This window comes from Melampsora larici-populina, assembly GCF_000204055.1.
Source record: "Melampsora larici-populina 98AG31 unplaced genomic scaffold MELLAscaffold_19, whole genome shotgun sequence".
Taxonomy (NCBI): domain Eukaryota; kingdom Fungi; phylum Basidiomycota; class Pucciniomycetes; order Pucciniales; family Melampsoraceae; genus Melampsora; species Melampsora laricis-populina.
In genome coordinates this window covers 199,872-221,230 of record NW_006768783.1, presented here as the reverse complement: position 1 = coordinate 221,230, position 21,359 = coordinate 199,872, and the positions used below count along the sequence as shown (strand labels likewise).

The 21,359-nt window shown below is 39.0% G+C and overlaps 6 protein-coding genes across 6 annotated transcripts; 3 read left to right on the top strand and 3 right to left on the bottom strand.

The window, feature by feature from the left end:
- Positions 1-1,602: 1,602 nt before the first annotated feature.
- MELLADRAFT_124162 (uncharacterized protein) lies at positions 1,603-2,339 on the bottom strand (the record flags this gene model as incomplete). Its single annotated transcript, XM_007410145.1, has 5 exons — positions 1,603-1,628; positions 1,695-1,760; positions 1,851-1,982; positions 2,071-2,139; positions 2,225-2,339. The coding sequence occupies 5 exons, from the start codon at positions 2,337-2,339 to the stop codon at positions 1,603-1,605; spliced, it is 408 nt and encodes a 135-aa protein (XP_007410207.1).
- Positions 2,340-2,868: 529 nt separating this feature from the next.
- On the bottom strand, positions 2,869-4,561 carry MELLADRAFT_71906 (uncharacterized protein; the record flags this gene model as incomplete). Its single annotated transcript, XM_007410144.1, has 8 exons — positions 2,869-3,232; positions 3,330-3,368; positions 3,447-3,470; positions 3,566-3,772; positions 3,871-3,990; positions 4,086-4,124; positions 4,207-4,236; positions 4,452-4,561. The coding sequence occupies 8 exons, from the start codon at positions 4,522-4,524 to the stop codon at positions 3,114-3,116; spliced, it is 651 nt and encodes a 216-aa protein (XP_007410206.1).
- Positions 4,562-5,116: 555 nt separating this feature from the next.
- Positions 5,117-8,422, top strand: MELLADRAFT_77812 (lipase class 3; the record flags this gene model as incomplete). The annotated part of the gene is made up of 6 exons (XM_007410289.1): positions 5,117-6,487; positions 6,580-6,920; positions 7,002-7,341; positions 7,422-7,743; positions 7,862-8,062; positions 8,154-8,422. The coding sequence occupies 6 exons, from the start codon at positions 5,178-5,180 to the stop codon at positions 8,259-8,261; spliced, it is 2,622 nt and encodes an 873-aa protein (XP_007410351.1).
- A 3,443-nt stretch (positions 8,423-11,865) lies between these two features.
- MELLADRAFT_77811 (uncharacterized protein) lies at positions 11,866-14,859 on the bottom strand (the record flags this gene model as incomplete). Its single annotated transcript, XM_007410143.1, has 3 exons — positions 11,866-13,195; positions 13,262-14,458; positions 14,525-14,859. The coding sequence occupies 3 exons, from the start codon at positions 14,857-14,859 to the stop codon at positions 12,073-12,075; spliced, it is 2,655 nt and encodes an 884-aa protein (XP_007410205.1).
- Positions 14,860-15,493: 634 nt separating this feature from the next.
- Positions 15,494-16,897, top strand: MELLADRAFT_71904 (uncharacterized protein; the record flags this gene model as incomplete). The annotated part of the gene is made up of 4 exons (XM_007410290.1): positions 15,494-15,847; positions 15,911-16,075; positions 16,171-16,420; positions 16,491-16,897. 3 exons carry the CDS (start codon positions 15,645-15,647, stop codon positions 16,304-16,306), a joined length of 504 nt encoding a protein of 167 aa, XP_007410352.1.
- Positions 16,898-17,852: 955 nt separating this feature from the next.
- On the top strand, positions 17,853-19,398 carry MELLADRAFT_74828 (uncharacterized protein; the record flags this gene model as incomplete). The annotated part of the gene is made up of 5 exons (XM_007410291.1): positions 17,853-18,160; positions 18,235-18,390; positions 18,504-18,641; positions 18,752-18,838; positions 18,921-19,398. 5 exons carry the CDS (start codon positions 17,949-17,951, stop codon positions 19,030-19,032), a joined length of 705 nt encoding a protein of 234 aa, XP_007410353.1.
- Positions 19,399-21,359: the final 1,961 nt, after the last annotated feature.

Genomic DNA, 21,359 nt, shown 5'->3' with positions numbered 1-21,359 from the left:
TTTTGGTCTTTTTGTCCGTATCATCGTCTGAAGAATCATCGTCGGATACTTTATCTTTTCCTTTTGTCTTCGTAACAAACGGCGAAGGAGATTTTGACCTGATCCGTTGACCGTCCAATAAATCACAAGCTTTTTGTGCATTATCAATTTGTGCTTGAGTAAGAATTTGCACATCGTCGTTGATTTTGCTTCGCGCTTGAGACGAGCGACGACTTCTGGCTGCATCTGGTGGAAACGTTGGATTGTCGTTGAGGTCAAATACATAGACCTGATCCTCGTTTGAGATGATGGGAACGGTGGGAGCAGGTCCTTCATTTTTGAATATTGGACGGTTTGCGATCTTATCTTTCTCGATAAGGTCTGATGCAAATCTCGACCATTGTTTGTACCAATTCTTTGAAGAGAATGGAACAATTTCTGCGAATAACGCTCTGACTTCAGACATGGATTTGTTGTTGGAACCGCCTGCCGTTTCATATTCAGCAGAAAGGGCGGAAAGCTTTTCGGTAACCAGCGAGGCAGCATTAAAATCATAACTGCCTGCGTCACTCATGGATAATAGAACGGAATCGACGGTTTTTTAGAGAAACGGATGGTTTTTAGAGGTTTTAAGAGACTTCTAACTTTGGACGAATAGATCTGAGGTGGTTTATGCTGATAAAAACTAACTAAAGAACTAATACGATGATAGGATAACAGCACGAGAGAAACGGAAGTGAACGCGATGGGAATAATTGAATAAGTTGGTTTGATGGAAGAACACAATCAATGACATCATAACTGTAATCATCACAAAAAGGAACAACAAAGACCGACCCGTCAGTAATCTGACATGTGTAGTTACAGACCAACTTATCACATTCCCATCGGTTAATAACCAGTTACCAACATCTAGTAATCCGATGAAATAATTACTGTGGCCATCATTCTCTTACGCCAAAACAGCTGATCAGATATACAGACTTTCACAGTATTGATTTGAGACTCTTTGATTGATACCAGAGTTTATGACTGGATCATGGAACAACTTATCACATTCATCATCAGATGCGCACTATTTCTCACCCTTATCTCTATGCAGAGTTTTCTTTGGTCAAAGGTGTAAGTGGGCTTGAATTCATTTTGTCATTAAAATGATTTTGGTATTATTATGGTTCTCAAACCTATGCAAAAATTTGTGCAAGTTTCGAGCAACTTCTGTGCAAGACATGAATAGAACTTGCACGGAACTTGCACGGAACTTGCACGTCGGTCTCGCACGGTTTTCGTACCAGTTGGAACAAAATAGCTGGGGTCGTCAAAAAATTTAATGCGCAAGATTGGTGCAAGAAATCTTGCACGGATCTTGCACGTCGGTCTTGCACAGTTCTTGCACAGGTTTGAGAACCATATATATACACCAATACAACTTAAAATGCTATGCACAGCATGTGCGTTTCCAACTATTTATACACAAATGAGGTTTCAAGGGCGGGCAAGCCCGCCTAAGGTCTAATGAAATATGAAATTGCCGTATGTATGCATTTCATTTGCAGGTAATGTCTTCATACGGTGCACTGAACATGGCATGGTCAAGGAAAATGATTGAACACGTCACAGCAACTAGTTGCGGTAGCAAGTATCACATGCTGAAAGTAAAAGACATTTTCTGGTCAATGATGTAGGCTGTCTAGAACGTTTGTGATCAAACTTACATATGTATCCCACTTTACTAGGGTCCACCTCACAGTCATAGGTTTGTCCCGAGGGATTGGTGCAAGCTGAGAGATTCAATTCGCAGGGTCAAAGTGGACAGAAGGCTGAGGTAAGTAAGTACATACGGCAAACAAGATAAACCAAAAACTACGCACTGAAAGAACCTTTACCATCCTGCGCTCCATCAGAAGCCCAATCGTACTCTACGCAATCTTGGTAGCTTAGGCCAGGAACGTCTTGGTCTTCCCATGTACAGCCATACATGCGAACATTTCTTGTATTTTCAGCTGCGTTCATAAAATTGATATTCTCCAATCAGCTTTCGATCAAGAATCACAATCATCAGACGAATTTCTTTGGTGAAGGAATGTCTACCCCTGTTGTAACACGATCTGGGGTCGCACCGGATCTGAGAATTCCCGGGATCTAATGTTTGGCCGCAAACTTAGGAAGAGAAAATAGACAAGTTCAGCAAAATTGTGAGGTGAATCATATCCAACGTTGTCAGGAATGCAGAAGGACAGCATACCCCCGTGTGCTGAATATGCGCCAATGCAATTCCATAAGTCCGATGACACGATGAGTGCGTTGAGAAAAAAGGTAAAGACTAGCACACTGATCTTAAGAACAGACTTGTTCAACATTTTTTTAATGAGAAAAGCGAGAAAGAAGAGCGTAGGTGATGATGAGGTCTCTTGATTGGGTAGTGTGCACTGTGACACAGGATGTGAGCGGGAGGGAAGAATTGGTGAGCACTGTCTACACTCCCTTTGGGTTTATACGATATAGAATGAGGCTATCATCCGATACATACATTCCCCTTTTTGCGGCGAGGCGCTATTTGTTGGTCAGTCACGGTATGGTGCATCGGGACTCCGGGAGGGTCCATACGTTTGAACCACAGACAACACATAGTCATACAGTGCACATTGCTATCAGTGTTTCCTTTGTCCTCTTTGGCCTTCTGTTTACCTTCAAACTACGATCAAATTTTCAGCATGCATTGACTCTGAAATTCAAACCACTCCTGTTACTATGGGACACCAGACACTACTGAATAACATTTCGCAAAGGATTCAAATCCGAAATGCTTTAGGAGACCTCAATCATTGACGAGTGACTTTGATTACTTTCACCGTTTAATAATTGTAGTAGCTGGGACAATGTGTGCTGCAGTCATCTTTCACCAAACATATTCAAAACTCCATATCACCGGGTGAGCTTTACAAATTAATTGAAGTCCATCTTTGACTTTTGAGGATTGTATTTCGAGATGTTCATCCCTTTCACCTGGTGTAGCGGACCAGCACAAAATGATCAAGCTCCACGTCATCTTCACATCACGTCTTGATCGAGTCACAGACCAAATTCCATCATCTTTTTGCCTCCAAAAAATCTGATTCTTCGGTTCATGATCATTATATATGGGGGTTTACAGAAGTGTATCTCAAGCCAGGTCCACTCAATGAGAACTTCCTCGGCTGTTCAAGTTTTGCATCACGCGCTTTTGGATCACTTAATCCTCCGAATTCAAGGTCTGTATCCGAATAAACAAATCAGCATCATTCATTAGCCAATAAGCCATCAGGGTATCTGACTTTCGTTTGTTTTTAATTGAGAATGAACTTTCTTACCTGCATCATTTATAAAATTGTTGTAATCCTCATCGAGATCTATTGATGGTTTTGAGAAAAATTGAATTGAGATTCAAACCATGATGTCATGCTCAAAACTCAAGGATGAGTACTTACCTCCTCTGGGTAGAACATTCGATTCTGAAGGTCGATGAAGAAGCAACAAATCATTGAACTGCGTCAGTAAATGAATTTATACTCAATCGCAAAGATCACAGGATAGATTATAGTCAGACCTCTATCACTTGTTTCCAAAAAATCATCTTCATTGCCACAAAAAACCACTGCCCTCATCAAGCTTTTGTTCATGATAGGCGTCATTTTACCTAGCCATCCTAACTTACCTCCCAAACTTTGGTCTTGGTTTATATTCTCCTCTTGTGTTATATGTCCTTCTGGTGCTATGCTCCCCCCTTGCATGATTGAAGAGTTAAAATCGAAGACTGATTTTCCAAAATTCAAAGATTGAAGAATCAGTGTTTTACGGGCCAAATATATCAGTTCGAAATTATGATCGTAGGTCAAATAATGTGATATGAACCTCTTTGTTGAGCTTGTACATAATTACGCCTCAAGTTCGGATCGCTACAATTCTTTCTGTTTGTCGCCTGAAGTTTCGCTTTAGGCGCTTCTTGATCATTTATCCCTCTAGACTCAAGTCCTGTGAACGAACGAAAAAAAATAATCAATAATAGAGAGCAAGAAAAACTCGTCAGGGTATCGTAGCTTTTGTTTAAAATCAAAAAACATCCTTACTAGGATGATTTAAGAATTTTTGATAATCCTCGTCAAGCTCTATCAAAAAAGAATTATGCAATCAAATTAGGTTCGAAAAACCGCAAAATTTATCCTCAAGACGTGATGATCTAAACCCTACCTCCTTTGGTCACGGCATTGAAATCCAAAACTTTGATGAAAAAACAAAGAATCATTAGTATCACTTTCTATAACCACATGTTCCGAATTTCAGGTAAATTTTTCAAGCTCTTACCCACTGCATGGTTATCTTTTTCTTTCGATCAAGAATAGAAGATTTTGATCAAAATTTATTCATTGCGTTTTTTTGGAAGTTGATGATTCCTGGGGGTAAAATTTGAAAGCGATCTGAAACACTTCACTCACTTCTTGAGGCACCTGGGCCAATATGAAGACTAGATGGTTTTATGATGATATTGTGGTTTTCGTAAGTCATCATTGAGAAGACTAAGAGATGAAGAAAATGAGATCGAATTAATTCCAAAGTGGACCCGAAAAGAAGCCGACTTTTTGTCTAGATTGATGTGGATGGAAAAGGCAGGAGATAGCGGAGACTCATGGGGTGCATGTTTGTCAATGACTTTAATTCCTCAATCTTAATTCCTAGATCTAGGTTTTACTTGATTCAGCTACAAATTTGGAGTCAAAGCATCGAGCAAAACCCTGCAAAACCCTGTCAAACCGGTTGTGGATCCTCAGAGCTGAGGATGACAATTCTGTACTTTACAAAGTTAAACTCAGAAACAAAGCTGTGTATGAATTTTTTGAAACTCAGGACAAGTTTCGTTTCGAAATGCTGATGAAGAGTTGACCTTTTGTGATATGTCTCGCCCTACTGTTTTTTTACATTTTCATTAAAACACTTTTTGTTGATTACGTAAAGACCAGAATCAAGGTTAGTGCGATTCGCAAATAGGATAGGTCAACAGCTTTTTCATCTAAATCGGTCGATATTTCCTCGCGATCGGTTAACAAACAATAACTCTTGGGTCGGTCTTGAGTAATCATAAATAAAGATTTCTGCCCAGTGTGTTACTTTGAAGAATTTCTGGTATCTCCATATCCTCAAGACTCTTTTCATCGCGGCTATCGATGGGTTCCAAACCTCATGCTGAACACCTCGACTCAGTCTCAGCGGTTACGACTTCGCCTTCTGATGGCAAAGTGTCAACTTTACCAAATCCTAGCGATGACATCATCAGTTCCGACCCACCAACTGATCTTCCAATCGATTCAAACGATCGTACCACAAATGTGATGAGTTATATGCCACATGCCCAACAAGCTCTAGCGATCGGAGGCTCAGCAACCGATTATGGTTTTCAAATCGCGAAATCTTCAACTCAATTCGGGTTCTCAATCTCTCGTAAAATCATTGGAACAGTCTTTGATACATTATCAGGTGTACCTCCTACATTCAGTTTACAAGAAAACGAGTCAAGTCAATCTATCGTCTCTACTACTATCAATGCAGGTATTTCATTAGCAGAATGGTGCGCAATTCAATCGATCGGTCTAGGTCAACAGATCTCGAAAACCAGTCTCGATCTTGCTTCTTCTACTGTCTCTCGCCTGGATGGGTTTTATAAAGCCCATCTCAGTGATCAATATACTACTTTTAAAGCTCTTAAACTATTTGTGAAAATGATACGGAAACAATGGCGCGAAGAACCTGATCATGATCCACCGGGTGGGATTTCTCAATTCGGAATTCTGGATATCCTTAAATCACTTTCTTGTTGGGCTTTACTTCAAAATTTGACTAGTGCGATCTATTCAAAACGAATCATAGGAGAATTGAAAGAAATCAGTCTTTCAGATCTACAAAACTTTTCGCAAGCAAACCATCAATCCGATTGGACTTCATCAGAAAATGGTCTGCAATTTGTAGTAGATCAACAGCTGAAGACCGAGAAGAGTCAAATTGATGGGTCCTCACAAACTGATGCTGAGATCATCACTGGTCATCTCGTCCAATCTACGAACGCACCCAAGTCCAAGATCGAAGATCGACCCTCAAACCCCATCACATCGGATCAATTGACACTGATGAACTTCAAGAGTTACGCCGGACTATGTTCCAGTAGCTATGGAGGTATAGGTTACTTGATGTTCGGAAGTGGAGGCGGCCCCGCACGGAAATCGGCACCTAAAAATCCTAAGGAGCCTGAAAATTCCAAGCAAGAAGAACAACTTCTAGACGAGAAAGAAAAAGGTTCCGAAGAGCTTACAAGGCATGTAGGAGTATTGAACGATGAAAAAGGCGAAAGCACTATGCCTGGAGCTTTTTCTGTTCCCGTCGCTCAAGCCGGTGAGCAATCTCGAAGTGAAGAAGAGCAGGGGGAGCGAAATGGTGGTGATCAAGCGGTATACCGAACATGGGATCTCCTCACGGGTAAACAGTACGTAGATTCCACATATATGCATCATAATGATTTTGCTGATCAATGAACCGCTTCCCTCCATACTTCATAAACCCCTACAAAAACATAAGTGATCGAGATCTCTTACAAGATTTTGGAGAGTTACACGAAGAAACGACTGAGTCAAGCGAGTCACTGGAGTTTGATTTGATCTCTGAAACGAGTACTATTGATTGGTATGAAGGCGAATCAGAACCGACCGAATCAAAACCTGCTCAACCAGAACCAGCTCATCTTCCTTCAACTCGTCAAGCTCCTCGCTATTTTATTCTTACTGATCATGCACAAAAGAAAGTGATCTTGTGCCTTCGCGGGACATTTTCGATTGATGATCTTGCCACCGATCTTACCTGTGAATATCAGAACTTTAATCCTACATCTTATTGGGATGACCCTTATCCTGGCACCTCTGGTTAGTATCTACTGTCCTTCAACTTTCATCTTTGAGCTTCTCGCCTTAAATCTAACGATTTTTTGAACTTGTGATGTGTAGATGTGAAAGAAGAAAAGACATTCAAGATCCATTCTGGGTTCGCAGAAGTGGCTCAAATGATTGGAAACTCAAAGACAGGTGCATTGACTAAAAGTTTATTTAAAGTTTTGAGAGACCTACCTGGTTATAAACTCGATTTAGTTGGGCATTCATTGGGTGCCGGTGTAGCATGTATACTGGCGCTTATGTGGGCCGAGTTGAGTAAAATGAGTTCAATCCATTCACTCGGCTACATATCACTTACCAGGATGTTTTTTTCTAGTCCTAGGCTGGGAACCACGACAAGCAAAGGTGGTTTGCCTATTGGTGTACCAGTTAAGGTTTATGGTATCGCTCCACCGTTTGAGTTTCAGCCATTCTTTTCTTCATTGATAAACTTTATCTCAAATTGACTTTTCTCTGATGGGGCATGAAATTTAGATGTTCGGTTTCTGCTCAACTCTCTACATTGAGTCGAAACATGATCAAGTCATTTGTGCATTCAACAGATGCAGTTTCTAGATTATCACTTGGACATATCTTAGATCTTAAAACTGTTTCTGCTTGGATTTGTCATTCTGAAGCTTTAACACGTCAAGAACAACAACAGCAACAAGAAACTACTTCAGATTCGAGGGCTTCCTCGTCGGTTCCTAAAGCTGGAATTTGGGAGAATGTTAGAAAATATCATGGGATGAAGGATCAGATTTTGAAACAAGTGAATGGAGTAGTTCATGAAGAGATGAAAGAACTTGAACAAATTGTATGTTACCTTTTCCCTCATTATATTGGTTTTTTTGGAACAACTTTGATCTTTGATGACTGACTTTATCTTCTTGACTTTTATTTATGAAAAATGTACTATCCTTTCGGCAAAAAAGTTGATTGCTACTAGGAAAACGTTAGAAGCAAATCTAATTCATGCAGAACAATTCCCACCCGGGGAAATCTTTTGGTATATTTCAAAAGGATCAGATCTGAAATTTCCAAAGTTACCTTTATCATCATCAGATATGAAGAAACTAGATAACAGTTCATTAGGTGATGAAGATTGGTCAAATGAAAATGGAAGACTTTTTAAGGTTTGTTGGACCCTCATTCTGCTGTTCTTTCTGAAGAGTACCAAGAAGTGAAAAATTGATTGGTTTTTCTTGGGGTTTTCCTCTTGGATAGGTGATTGGTAATGTCGAGAAAGTGTTTGATCAAATGATTTTTTCTAGAGAAATGTTAACATGTCATTTACCTCAAAGGTACTTGAAAGTTATCCAAGATGAGATTTAAGGAAAAGATAAACAAGCCATCAGATTGTATTTATAAACCATTGAGGGGTATCAACTTTTTTGTATCATTTTAGATATACATGCATGTTCGCAGTCAGGGTTGTAGCATTATTATAGTGATTTTGTTAGTATGTACAAGATATTTCAAAGGTTGATTAATGTGTCCATATAAGTTAATTTGCGAGATCAGATGATGAGTTTTGAATGGATGTCAGTACTTTTTGGCCTAACTTGTGACCAAAACCTTACTCAGCTTTCTAACAAGTTTAAGAGGACTACACTATCAGATTATGATGTTTAGTTTAGTGAGATTAGGTTAGTTTGTGGTTCAAGGGAAAGGTACTCATTTCAAACCTAACCAAAATGCAGTACACCCCATTGACTTTTTGGCTGGAAGCTGTCAAGAGCTGTCAATAGATACACAAAATTACCACCAAACACACAACTGGGTGTACTGGGTTTTTATGTCAACTGTGTTAGGTTTGAAGGCAGCTATTGAAAGATCTGTTTGGAAAACCATACAAAGATTTTGGGATTTTTGAAGTCAAGGAACACTATGATGAAGATCCTAAATGTAAAGGGCCTGTCTGCATAGACTTGGATTTGATCATTGTTTGCAAAACAATGCCAAAGAATGAGAAACAAAGATAGAACTGACTCTGATCTCTTGTGGGAGATGTTTTTTTGTAAAGTCTTTGAATTTATTCTCAATGCTCCAAACCTTCAAAGATGCTCATGTTTAACTTTATGCCAGATTATGTATCCAAAAGGGCATAGCTCTGTCTGATCAATCAGTTTTGTTAGATTACAATCAATCCATTCTTGACCACTCTTTAAGTGAGGTAATGATTGTGTAGGACTGGACTGGAGAAATTCAGACAAGCCCCTCACAGCACATCCTTTAGAAAAAATCAAGGGATTGTTGAAGTCTCTTTGAAATCTCCTACCAGATTGCACAGGTGTCAGGTCAAATCCACCAACTTACTAATTTAAAGCCATACATTTTCTGTGCAAAGCATACAACAATTGGCCAAGATTTCACCTGGATGGTGCCACCATGAACCATTTCTTGTACTGTTAGAGTTACCTGAGGCATGCAGGGTGACTCAGGTCCACAGGGTGTGGTGAGCGTGTAACACTGTAAACACTATACATTATCCTCAAGTGAGAATGGGAAAATGATTAAGCTTGTAGTTTTTCATAAAAGGATTTGTCACTGCACACCCAAGCCATAACACCCACATTACATATGTGCATCAGGCTGAGTGAATAGGCTGCTATCATGTACATACAGGTATGCTCAGTTGTTTGCTCATCTAAATAAGTAAATCAAATGTGATACATCATGTAACTTTTCAACTTTGACAAAAGTGTCCCAAACATTTACTACATATACCTCCATGGCTACTCAGGCAATACTCTTGAAGTCATTTTTCAGTAACAGAAAGGGAAACCTTCAAAAAGATGCCTGCGTGTTGAAAATCACGCCTACATGGAGGTGTAAAATACTATGAGTTGTAACACCGGGTCCAAGTACCTATTTTCTGGAAAATAACCCCACCGTTGACAAGTCCATCTCCCCCTCTGCAATTGTAAAGACCTGATGCAGACTCAACTCTGCCCAGTTTTAACAATCAATATTGGAATGAATCTGGCTATAGAGGATGTGTAGGTGTGTACTGTACCCTGCCAGCTTCCACCAGACCTTGCACATCCATCTACGGGATAAACAGAGTTTTATGGGGAAAAATTGTGAAGATAGAAAGTTTTTAGATTGTTCTGTGGCTATTTCAAACTGCAATTAAAAGGCTGACCGCAGTTTAACAGCACCTGTAGTTACATTGGCTCTCATAAGTGGTGTTTCTTACCCTCTCCGGCTGAGCAGCCTACACTTCACTGTGTAGGAGTTCTACAACAGCTTGGTACTTTTGGCTGTGCGGCATTAATGCCCATTCTTGAGGTCAGGGAGAAAATAAATGATGAAGAGATTCATCTTCTTGCGGTCAAGGCCAGTGGCCAAATCCTAGGTTTGGGGATCTTCTTTGTGCCCAAAATCTTTCTGGATGGAGGGAGCTTTGATGTAATTTTTCTTGTGTTGAGGAGAGATGGCTACATTTCTAAGGTGTGGGGCTATGATTTCAACAAATATTGCACAGAGAAGCTTGAGAACTTCTTGAGAACTTGGAGTGAATTTAAATTGTGGGTAGAATGCAAGGATAATACACACTTTCTCAAAATCTCCTCATCATAACTCAAATTAAAAACCCTCAATGCAACCCAAATCACTTCTTATGTCCACCAATATCCTCATTTTGACTCAAAACACTTTATATGTCCACCATTATTCTCATTTTGACTCAAAACACTACATATGTCCACTGTTATATATCCTCATCTCAACTCAAAACAATTTTTACATCCACTGATATCCTCATTTCATCTCAAAACACTATTTATGTCCACCGATATCCTCATTTGGACATGAAGAATGCTCTTTTGGTAGGTGAGAAGGTGTTATATGTGCTTCTTAAATACCGGTTTGATCAGTCTTGAGTCCAAAAAACTTAGGCCCCTGATTTGTATCACCTACATATGCCAAACGGAAAATGGGCGCTTATTTGACCAGAAAAATGAATGTAGGCGCTGGGAAATAGTGCCTACATTTTTATTTGGGTACGTAGGCGCTTTTAAATTCAAAAATTACGCCTACATTTTCAAAAAATCATGTAGGTGTTGGAAAATCACACCTACATTCAAAATTTGAAATGCAGGCGTAATTTTCCAATGCCTAAATCCAATTTTGTGGGAATGTAAGCACTTTTCATGGGAAACACCCATGTAGGCATAATGTGGACAGCACCTACATGGCTTTTCTGTGGGCTGCAAATAGCAACAGCCCCCCAAAAATGGAATTATACAGGTGCTGTTGTGTGTTTGGTCACCTGTAACATTCACTTGATTGGCCACACTGTCGCCACAGAGAATTGATGTTGACCCTGAAGACTCACAACCCACACCTCTACCAGCCTTGTAGAGTTGAGCAGTGTCATGACTGGTAGTTGATTGGCAAAAATGTATGTCCCGCTTTGGATTATTCAATATGGTTATTCTGTACAAAATATCTCAAATGTGATAATGAATATCTTTTGCTTTATAGTTGCAATGACATTGTGATAGACCAGTCATGATGATCACCATCATCTTCCAAAAGTTGCATCAGGTGCAGAGAGGGAAGCCTATCACGGCAAAAGGGTTATAAATGTAGGAGATTGAGAGAGGAAGGACAGAAATGGAAGAGGGATTGTCCCTTCTGAAAGTGATTTATTCTGGCCAAGTTTTTTATAATCTTTTTATTTCTTTTGACCTTTCAAAAATGATCATTACTTCATTTCTAAAAATTCAGATAATTAATCTCCCTATATCAATATTTCTTTCCACAAGAAATCATTAGTGATTACTTAGTCAATTATATTTTGTTTTTCATCTTTGTTCATCATTTTTCCTGCTCTTCTCCCTTATTTACCCAGACTTTGCCTATCTGTCTTCAGAATAGCTCAGGAGAATATGCAAATATTCAGACCTCCAGCCGGGTTGCGCCTTAAGATATTGCACATGAATTCCAGGAAAACCCCACAATTCAAGTTGCATTACTGCAGAACCAAGCATTGTAGCTCAGGTATATTAGTCAGTCGTGAGCCTCCATTGTTGCTACATATCAAGATAATGAAATGCTCTTCTACAATGACATATAGACTACCATCCCATATAACCCCATCACACCTTGTCTCAGCTCACCTTGCTTGTTATCTTCTTCATTTTGGAGTACTGTATTTCAATGGTCTTACCCTATTTGTGAAAGTCATAAAGGTTGTGACATGTAACGTATGACTCCGAGAACTTGAAGGAGTCAAGTACTTGATCCAATGATTTCGATGTTGAGCCATGAATTCTATCACATATGTAGCCGCCACTCTTTCACGTCGTTTATTATATTGTCTATGAGATAACCAAAAGGCTGTACCTTCATCTACAGGACGACCCACAAACTTATCCACAAAGATTCTATCTTGACTTGGTCTTTCAGTGTTTCCAACAATCGGTAGGTAGTCAAATTTATTTTTTGGAAGGTTTTCTAATCTTACCATGAGCCAGTTGTAACCATCACGAAGATCTTCTTTCATGTTTGTGTGTAAATGATTAGAGAAGACAACTTCAGAACATATGCTCAAGATTTCTAAGTAATTATCTAAAAGTTTTCGCATATTTGTTTTCAGATATGGTGTATGCTCAGGATTTTCACGTTTTGTCATTCCAAACAAGTTCAAAAATCCTTCAATTTGAGTTTCGTATTCATCAATTAGTTCCCTAGGTGAAATGGTTTGATGAATAGGTTCTGACACAAATTTCTGAGCAAGTTCGGCATCAAAATCGTGCAATAATTTTTCCTTTCTCTTCTTTTCATGATACCAGGTTGTACCGTAATATCTTGCTATAGCTTTGACATTGGATTGATGATTTTCGGTATTTAATGGAACATTCGATGTAGTTCCTTCATCTCGATGGTCTTTGAGTTTTGAGATAGAATTTATTTGAGACTCGAGTGCAGTAGTTGCAGGGGGCTCGAATCGTGACTGTGGAGGCTGCTGATTTGGGGCAGTCGAAGATGCCAAGGTATGAATCTTGGGATTCTTGGCTGGGCGATGCCTTTCTACTTGATCGATGAATCCCTCATTGTCATTAAATGAAGGAGGATTCTGAGGAGTGTTTTGTTTCGAGGATATAGATTCAGCTTGATCTGTATGAAATGGGCGCTTGAGCTGTCTTGATCTAAACAATGACATGAATGCGTTCAGCGAGGCTTCTTCTTGTGAACGACTAGCCGGTGAGAACAACCGAAGAAGTGGATTGGATGTAATTGGGGAACCCCGGAAGCCACTGTAGAGAAATCAAGGATCAGAACGAGATTTTTATTCCTGATCAAATCGAGTCAGAAACACCCACGAGTTTGTAGACAGTTCTAACGCCGGCCTTGCCTCTGAAATAGGTAATGTAGGCTGCGTGTTTTGAGGCATCTCGTGGCCGACAACATTGACAGCGTCCTTAGTATTTTCAGTACCATATTTCAATGGTCTTACCCTCGTTGTGAAAGACATAAAAGTTCTGACAGTTAACTTAGGAGCACTGGAAGGAGTCAAGTACTTGATCCAATGATTTCGATGTTGAGCCATGAATTCTATTACATATGTAGCCGCCACTCTTTTACGTCTTGAATTATATAACCTATGAGATAGCCAAAAGGCCGTACCCTCATATACAGAAAGACCAACAAATTTTTCCACAAAGTCTCTATCTTCAGTCGGTCTTTCAGTGTTTCCTAGAACCGGTAAGTAGTCAAATTCAGTTCTTGGAAGGTTTTCTAATCTTGCCACGAGCCAGTTGTAACCATCACGAAGGTCTTCTTTCATATTGGTGTGTAAATGATTCGAGAAAACAACTTCTGAAGATATGCTCAACATTTCTAAGTAATTATCTAAAAGTTTTCGCATATTTATTTTCAAATATAGTGTATGCTCAGGATTTTCACGTTTTGTCATTCCGAATAAGTCCAAAAATCCTTGAATTTGAGTTTCATATTCATCAATTAATTCCCTAGGTGAAATCGATTGATGAATCGGATCTGACACAAACTTCTGAGCAAGTTTGGCATCAAAATTGTGCAATAATCGCTCCTTTCTCTTCTTTTCTTTACGCCAGTTTTGACCGTAATATCTCGCTATAGCTTCGATATTGGGTTCATGATTTTTGGTAGTCAATGGATCATCAGATTTAGTTCTTTCTTTGCGGGGTGCTTTGAGTTTTGAGATAGAATTTTTTTCAGACTCGAGTGCAGCAGTTGTAGGGCGCTCGGATTGCAACCGTGAGGGCTGCTGATTTGGGGAAGTCGATGATGTCCCGATGTGAATGTCGGTATCTATGGATGGGCGACGCATCTCTCCTTGACTGATGAATACTTCATTGTCATCGAATGAAGAATGGCCATGAAGCAGTTGATTCTTGGGAGGTTGATATTCAAGTCCATGAGTGTGAACCGGGCGCTTGCGTAGTGCTGATTTGAACAACGAAACCGGTATGTGCTTTCGGGGTTCTCCGTTGGCAAGACTAGCCGGGTTGAATGTACTCGAGGACCCTTGTAAACCACTATTGAGCAACTGAGGATCAGAAAAAGATTGGCATGTCTGATCAATGTTGGTCAAATACACTCACGAGTATAAAGATTGCTGTAACCCCTGCTTTGCCTGCGAGATAGGTATTCTAGGCTGTGTACTTTGAGGTGTTGTATCGTGGTGAACATGCTTGGAAGAGTCTTTGAGAGTTTCCAGAGTCTGTCTTTCGTTTTCAAGAGGTGAAATGAGTGTAAAAACGACAGGTTGCGATGGAGTCTCGTGTGGTATGGGTTCGGTCAAGCGAGACCATGGTCCTGCATGGCTCTCCGTATTTGCAACAGGATGACCTATCGTGTTAGTCACATCCCAAACGCCCATAGCGGTCAGTGAAATAGGCCAATTGAACACCAACACCATGGTCCGGAATGACTTCATGTTGAATAGATGCATGGTCGAGTGGCTGAGTGCCTGATGTGGAGTGCCTGTTGGTCGAGATTTCGGAGAGCATCGAAGTCCTCCCTCCTACGCAAGGTGGAAATCGCGAAAAACATCGTGCCGACCCCTTGTAGCAAGCAAGTTTGTTTCATGCCAAAGCAGAAAGCAGATGTCACGTTTGAGGCTACATACGCCAACTTTAACAGTGCTAAACCAGCTAAACCTTTGCACACCGACACCTATATACTGACACGATGAAAGATTATGTGAACATGTTTGAGATGGGAAGTGGGATACTTGAATATCACAAATCGATTCTGATAATGGTCGATCACCTTCAATTTTTTGAGAAAATCCGCGATTGAATCCTGATCAAACTCCAGGTTAGTAAGATGTGTGATATTCGTAATATGAAGTTACAAATGTATGAGTCCTCAACGTCGATCATATGGCAAAGTTCTTATGAAATGTAATACTGGATGACCAAGTGGAAAGAGATACGAACTGAGCTTGGGTTTTGACTTCACAGCTCAAAGCTATGTGATGTCATGACTGGAAATGTGAAATTGAGTTTGATTTGAAAGACCTGCTTTGGAATGAGCAGCTGATCATCTTTAACACAGCTTGGAAAGACATGGAAGTCAGAAATGTGACGTCAGAGCTGATAACTTACAAACACCTTGATCACTCACTTCATTTCCGTCTTCATTTCCGTCGTCCCTTCTCCCTATCAAATACCTTCCATTTTTAAAATATCGAAAGACGATCGAAAGATATTAATCAACATGGGGTTAATATCTGACCTCTTGTCGGGCGGAAAAAAATCTTCCCACACAACTCCTAATCGTCCTGATAGTAATACCAACGCCCCAGACTCTACAAACAACCCTTACCCTCCTGTAGGAGCGAGCAATCCTTTACCTCCCCATAGTAAAAAAAATGGTCATCAATATGATGAAGATCAATCACTTCCTCCAGGCTGGGTAAAGTGAGATTCTTGATCCGAAAAGTAAAATTTATTATGGGAAAGACTGATTGATTGGATCCTTAGACAATGGAGTGAAGAACATCATCGTTATTTTTATGTTGATTCGAATGCTTTAAATGGTCCACAATCTCATTGGGTTCATCCTTCCGAGATGAATACGAACCATTCGAGCGGACGAGTATCAAATTTCGTTGGTTCATCTTACCCACAAGATCCTCGACACCACTCGTATGATTTCCTTTTATTCTGTTTGATTTGAATCTCCCTGACTTCTATTCCTCTTACAGATTGGTATACTGATTCGATTGTTCCTTATTGGTCAGATATGCTCAACAGTCTATGTATCAACAAGTTCCCACTCAGATGAATGAGAGACGTAGCGATGTAAGAGGAAGAAAAAGTGGAATGAATCCGTACGAGTTTCTTGTCTTGTTCGCGCGTGCTAATCGTTCCATCTGAAAAGACTCGAATCCAAATTTCCGTCGTATCACGTAGCATGATGGCTGGTGCTGGTGGTCTCGCTGGTGGGATGTTGCTAGGATCGATGCTCGAGGGAGATCATGAACGTAGAGAGTAAGTCTCTTTCAGCTTATTATCCTATGTCTTGTATTTGTGAAGTCTTACACATTTGACTTGATTTTAGGGGATATGAAGAAGGCTACGAGGATAATGGGAATGATGATGGGGGAATGTTTGGTGGAGGTGATGACTTTGGTGGTGATTTTTGATCACACTATTCTTCCATTTTTACCATTTTTCTCAAGCATGGCTTTGTAATCATTTATAAGATCAACTTTATGATAAGTATTAGCAGAAAGAGCCTCACGCTCAGATCTGATTCTCACTCAAATATATAACTCAGGTGCTTTTAATATAATCCAACCATATTCTTCCCAGATCAAAACTCATTTCACATCATCTATCAAGATAAACCTCAAGTTACTACAAGATGCAATCTCCTCGCGTGTTTGCTATTACTACATTATTGTTCATCTTTGCCACCTTATTTGTCGGTCAGAAATTACATTTTATGTCCCCTACTTAGGATGCAGTCATCACACCCGGACAAAAAATCACCTTAAAACTAAAGTTTGATTGTAAGTTGAACCTCAACTGTTGAGAGATCGAGAGTGTATCAAAAGATTGACGTGTCGATGTTTGATTTCCTACATATCTTGTTGTATGAGGATTTGTATGATAGCTACTTCTCCATCTGTCAAACAGATTGCTTGGACTCTTGGACTCAATGGGTTTGAAAATGATCTGACTTTGCTTCCTCGACCAGTCAAACATCTTCTATCTGTTCTTATGAGTCTGAGTCTGACTCTCAACAAAGCTTAGAAATTTTATTTTTCTACTTGATTGATCATCAAGTTACAATTGATATCGTATCTCTCGTGTTTCTATTTGTAAGGCGTCTGCCTCACGATCAACAGACTTATAGATCAATACGCCACTTACTTGATTGATCTCTTCCATCAGGCTATCTTTCCAAAATCATGCAAAGTGTAGGTTTGACAAAGTAACCAACAACAGGAGCTGATGATAATCAAAATGAAGTGAGTATAGGTGAATTAAATCTGAGATCACGTATAGTGATATGGAGAAAGAAGTTGTTTTTAGTCAGCGACAAAGTCCAGATGAAGACGGAAATCACATCAAGTACGGACACATCTCTTGATCACCATAAAGTTTTTTTCTAGACGTAGGTTTAGAGCACACATATAAGGTCTTGGGACATTCATTAATAATGAACTACATAGTGAAGTTGCTTTGAGCATGACAAAACAATAGAAGAAATGATTCAAACAGAAGGAATATGTATAGTGAAACTTGAACGAGAGCTGTGCATCTCTCCAGACTCCATCCGGTTTTGACAATTTAAAACTGCGGGCTCTGCGGACCGCATACACACCGGCCCGAGGTGAAAGTCCAAATCGGGTCTCCAAACTCGAAACTGCACAGCCACTGCTTCACCGATAAATAAAAGTCAAAGACTGTATATGCACTGGAAAGTTTTGAATTTATTTACCATCTTCGACTATTTTTTGGTCTTAGTCTCATTGAATCATCATTTTCTAAAGAAAACCGAACCAACCAAATGGGACTTTTCGATAAACTCAAGACTGGTAGTAGTCAAAAACCAGCACCACCACCTTATTCTGCTACCAACAACAACAACAACAATCATCAGAATTCATCTAAACTCAATCCTTATCCACCTACAGTCACAAGTCCTGTTACGCCCATTTCACCTTCTATGAATCAAGCTGGAAGTTCTGATCAAAGAGCTTTACCACCGGGATGGGTAAAGTAAGTGATTTTTTCAAACTATCTTTTTGTTAATCGATCTACAAAACTTAATGATCCTTGCATCGTTCTTTTAGAGAATGGCATGATGGATATCAAAGGTTTTATTATGTTGATACACTCGCTCCTGGTGGACCGGTTTCACATTGGACACATCCATCTGATCATCAACAAGGACAAGACCGTACAGGTTATGGACAAACACATTATACTTCACCACAACCTCAAGCTGGGTAAGTTTGGTTTTCCGATCTACCTATCCAGCTTCGGTTTTATGCTTTTTGATGGGTTTTGGTTTGAAAACGAAATCCATGATCTGATCTCTGGTTTTAAACTTTTTCCTTAGGTTTGGTCAACCACAACAACCTGTTTATCAACCACAACAACCTGTTTATCAACCACAACAACCTGTTTATCAACAACAAAGACCTGTACCACAAATGATGGGTAATAACAATGGAAGAGGTAGAGCTGGGATGAACCCGTATGTGACCACGAATCTAATAAGCTCACAGGAACTGGTTCAAACTGATTTTGTTTCTTTCTTCTGGTTTTAATCGGATTGTGTGATTGATTTGGGGTTTCGTTTTTTAGATTGATGGCAGGTGCAGGTGGTTTAGCAGGTGGAATGTTATTAGGCTCTATGCTTGGAGGAATTGGTGGACATCATGGTTATGATAAGTGAGTTTTCTTTTTGTTTTCTCCTTTGAGTTATACAAGCGTATGTGAAATTGACTTTTTTCTTTTGGTTTTGAATACGTAGTGGTTATGAACAGGGATATGAAAATGGATATGATAATGGATATGATAATGGTGATATGTTTGGTGGTGGTGATTTTGGAGGTGGTGATTTTGGTGGAGGTGATTTCTTTTGAAACATTTCTACATACATTTATATACGATACGGTCTTGATTCTTTTTTTCATCTATTGAGTATGGCAAAGTTTTTTTTTCTTACTACAAATATCCTCCTAAGTACATAGCTTCTTTCAATATCTTCTATCAAGATCAAACACAATCTTCTCTATGATTTTATCTGTTGTATTTCATGGCTCACAGATTTGGTTTGATTTTTCTTAACTTGTTTTTTCTGTAGTTTGGATTTGTTTCTGATTTCTTTGATAGCTCACTCACACATCACATCATATGAGTAATCGAATGTAATTTTTTGTGTAGGCTAGCTAAGGTTTTGAATCATTAATGAGAGTTGAGTGAAAAACATGAATGTTTGGATGTTTATGGGACCGTCAAACGCACTGAGTCTAGAAGTCCATTCAGTGTGCCCTTGGATAGTTGGACTGAAGTGCAGAGGTTGAAGTGTTGAACATCTCCAAAGGCTGTGCTGGTTATCTATAATCTGGATGAGATGTGCTCTTGAGTTGACCCGGTAGGCAGCCATCACTGATCCGGTCCGAGTCGGTAATTTCGACAGTCCGATTTAAAAACCATACAAGATAGGTCCGAGGGATGGGTTCCAGTCTCCAGTCTTGAGAGTGAAGTTGAGTGAAAAGTTTAGAAATGCAAGAACAGATGAATTGAAGAAAAGTTGAAGGATCTTAATGTTCTTGATAATAACCAATCAAGAGGAAGTCTAATGTTCAAAAATCGATTTGAATCTAATCACTTAATCGTCAGTACAACTTTATTCTTTTATCAACAACTCACTAACACTATCACTAACACTTCACTTCATTAGCAAAACAAATCTCTCAAACCTCAACCAGCCATCAGAACATTATCATCACCTGCTCATTTATTATTTCAACTTATCAAACTAACTACTTTACCTTATTTCATCTCTCAACTTATCTCTTCATCATCATCTTCAAAACCAAACAAAATCTCATCATTCAAATCTGAACCATCATCAAATCATCATGAACCATCTTCAAAGTCATCAGCAGACAAACCTTTATTCGCATCTAATGAACCTACAACTAAAAAACATGATCATCAACACATCATCTTCCCTTCATTACTTCAATCTACATCTAAATCATATCATTCAAAATTCAATACCAAACGAAGTTATAGTACATCATCAACTTATACACCACTTCAACTCACATCCAAGATACATCATCATCTCAGATCAACCCAAACAGATGATCAAGAATTAGAAGAACTTGGAAGATTGTTGATCCGATTAGACCAACCGAAATCAAAGACTTTACATTTCTCATTATTAAGATTAAGATCTACTTTACTTTTGTCTCGATTGAGTAGATCATCTAAACCAGATCGGATTCAACTTTCTCAAATGTGGAAATCAGAAGCGGTTTCACAAATTGTAGATTCATGGAAGAAATCTGTAAAAACTCAAGATGATCATCGAAACTTCAATCAGGTTGATGATTATGAAATGAGAAGACTCATGAGGATTAGAAAAAGATTGTTTTTGAAGAATGGACTGAGACCTTGTGATTGTTGGAAAGTTAAAAAAACTAGATTAAGGTCTACTGAAGATGATGAGATCTTTGAGTATTTTAAAGTACATTTCAATCGATTGGATCAACTTAGTCAATTAAGATTTATTGATATTTGTTTAAGGCGTCGTCGTTGGGATCTTGCAAGTGAATTGATGTTTGAATCAGAGTTTAAGATCAAAGCCAATCAAGAAGCCAAATTGAAGAATAGATCATTAAGACAAGTCACTGGATTATTATTACATCTTAGATCGACGACGGATGATTTAGAAACCTCAACCGATTTATTGGATTCGGTTCGAATCATTTGTAGGAAATTGAAAGATGGAAAAGAGATGAATGGATTGAGATTTAATCGATTATCATTAGATGTGATTTGTAGATTTGCATCGATTCAAATCAAATCGAACCAAAATCGAAATCGAAATCGAAAAGCATACGAAGTTAGACATCAATGTAGATTGTTTTTAAACTCTTTGATGGGTTTAGATCATTCTCATCTATCATTAAAAGCTTGGTCCAAGATGAGATTATTAGATCATTTCTCTCAATTTAAATCTACTCAAGACCAATTCCATAAACTCTATCATCATTCATTCCAAGAACCATCTGATTCATCAAGTCTTTCAGCTAAGATGTCAAGGATCATTTTAAAAGCTTCATCGAATTCGAATGGAGAAAATCAATTGAATGAAGAATTGATCAAAGAATCTATGATTCGAATCTCGAAAGAAAAAGATCCAAGATCATTAATCGATTATTTACTTGGATCTAAT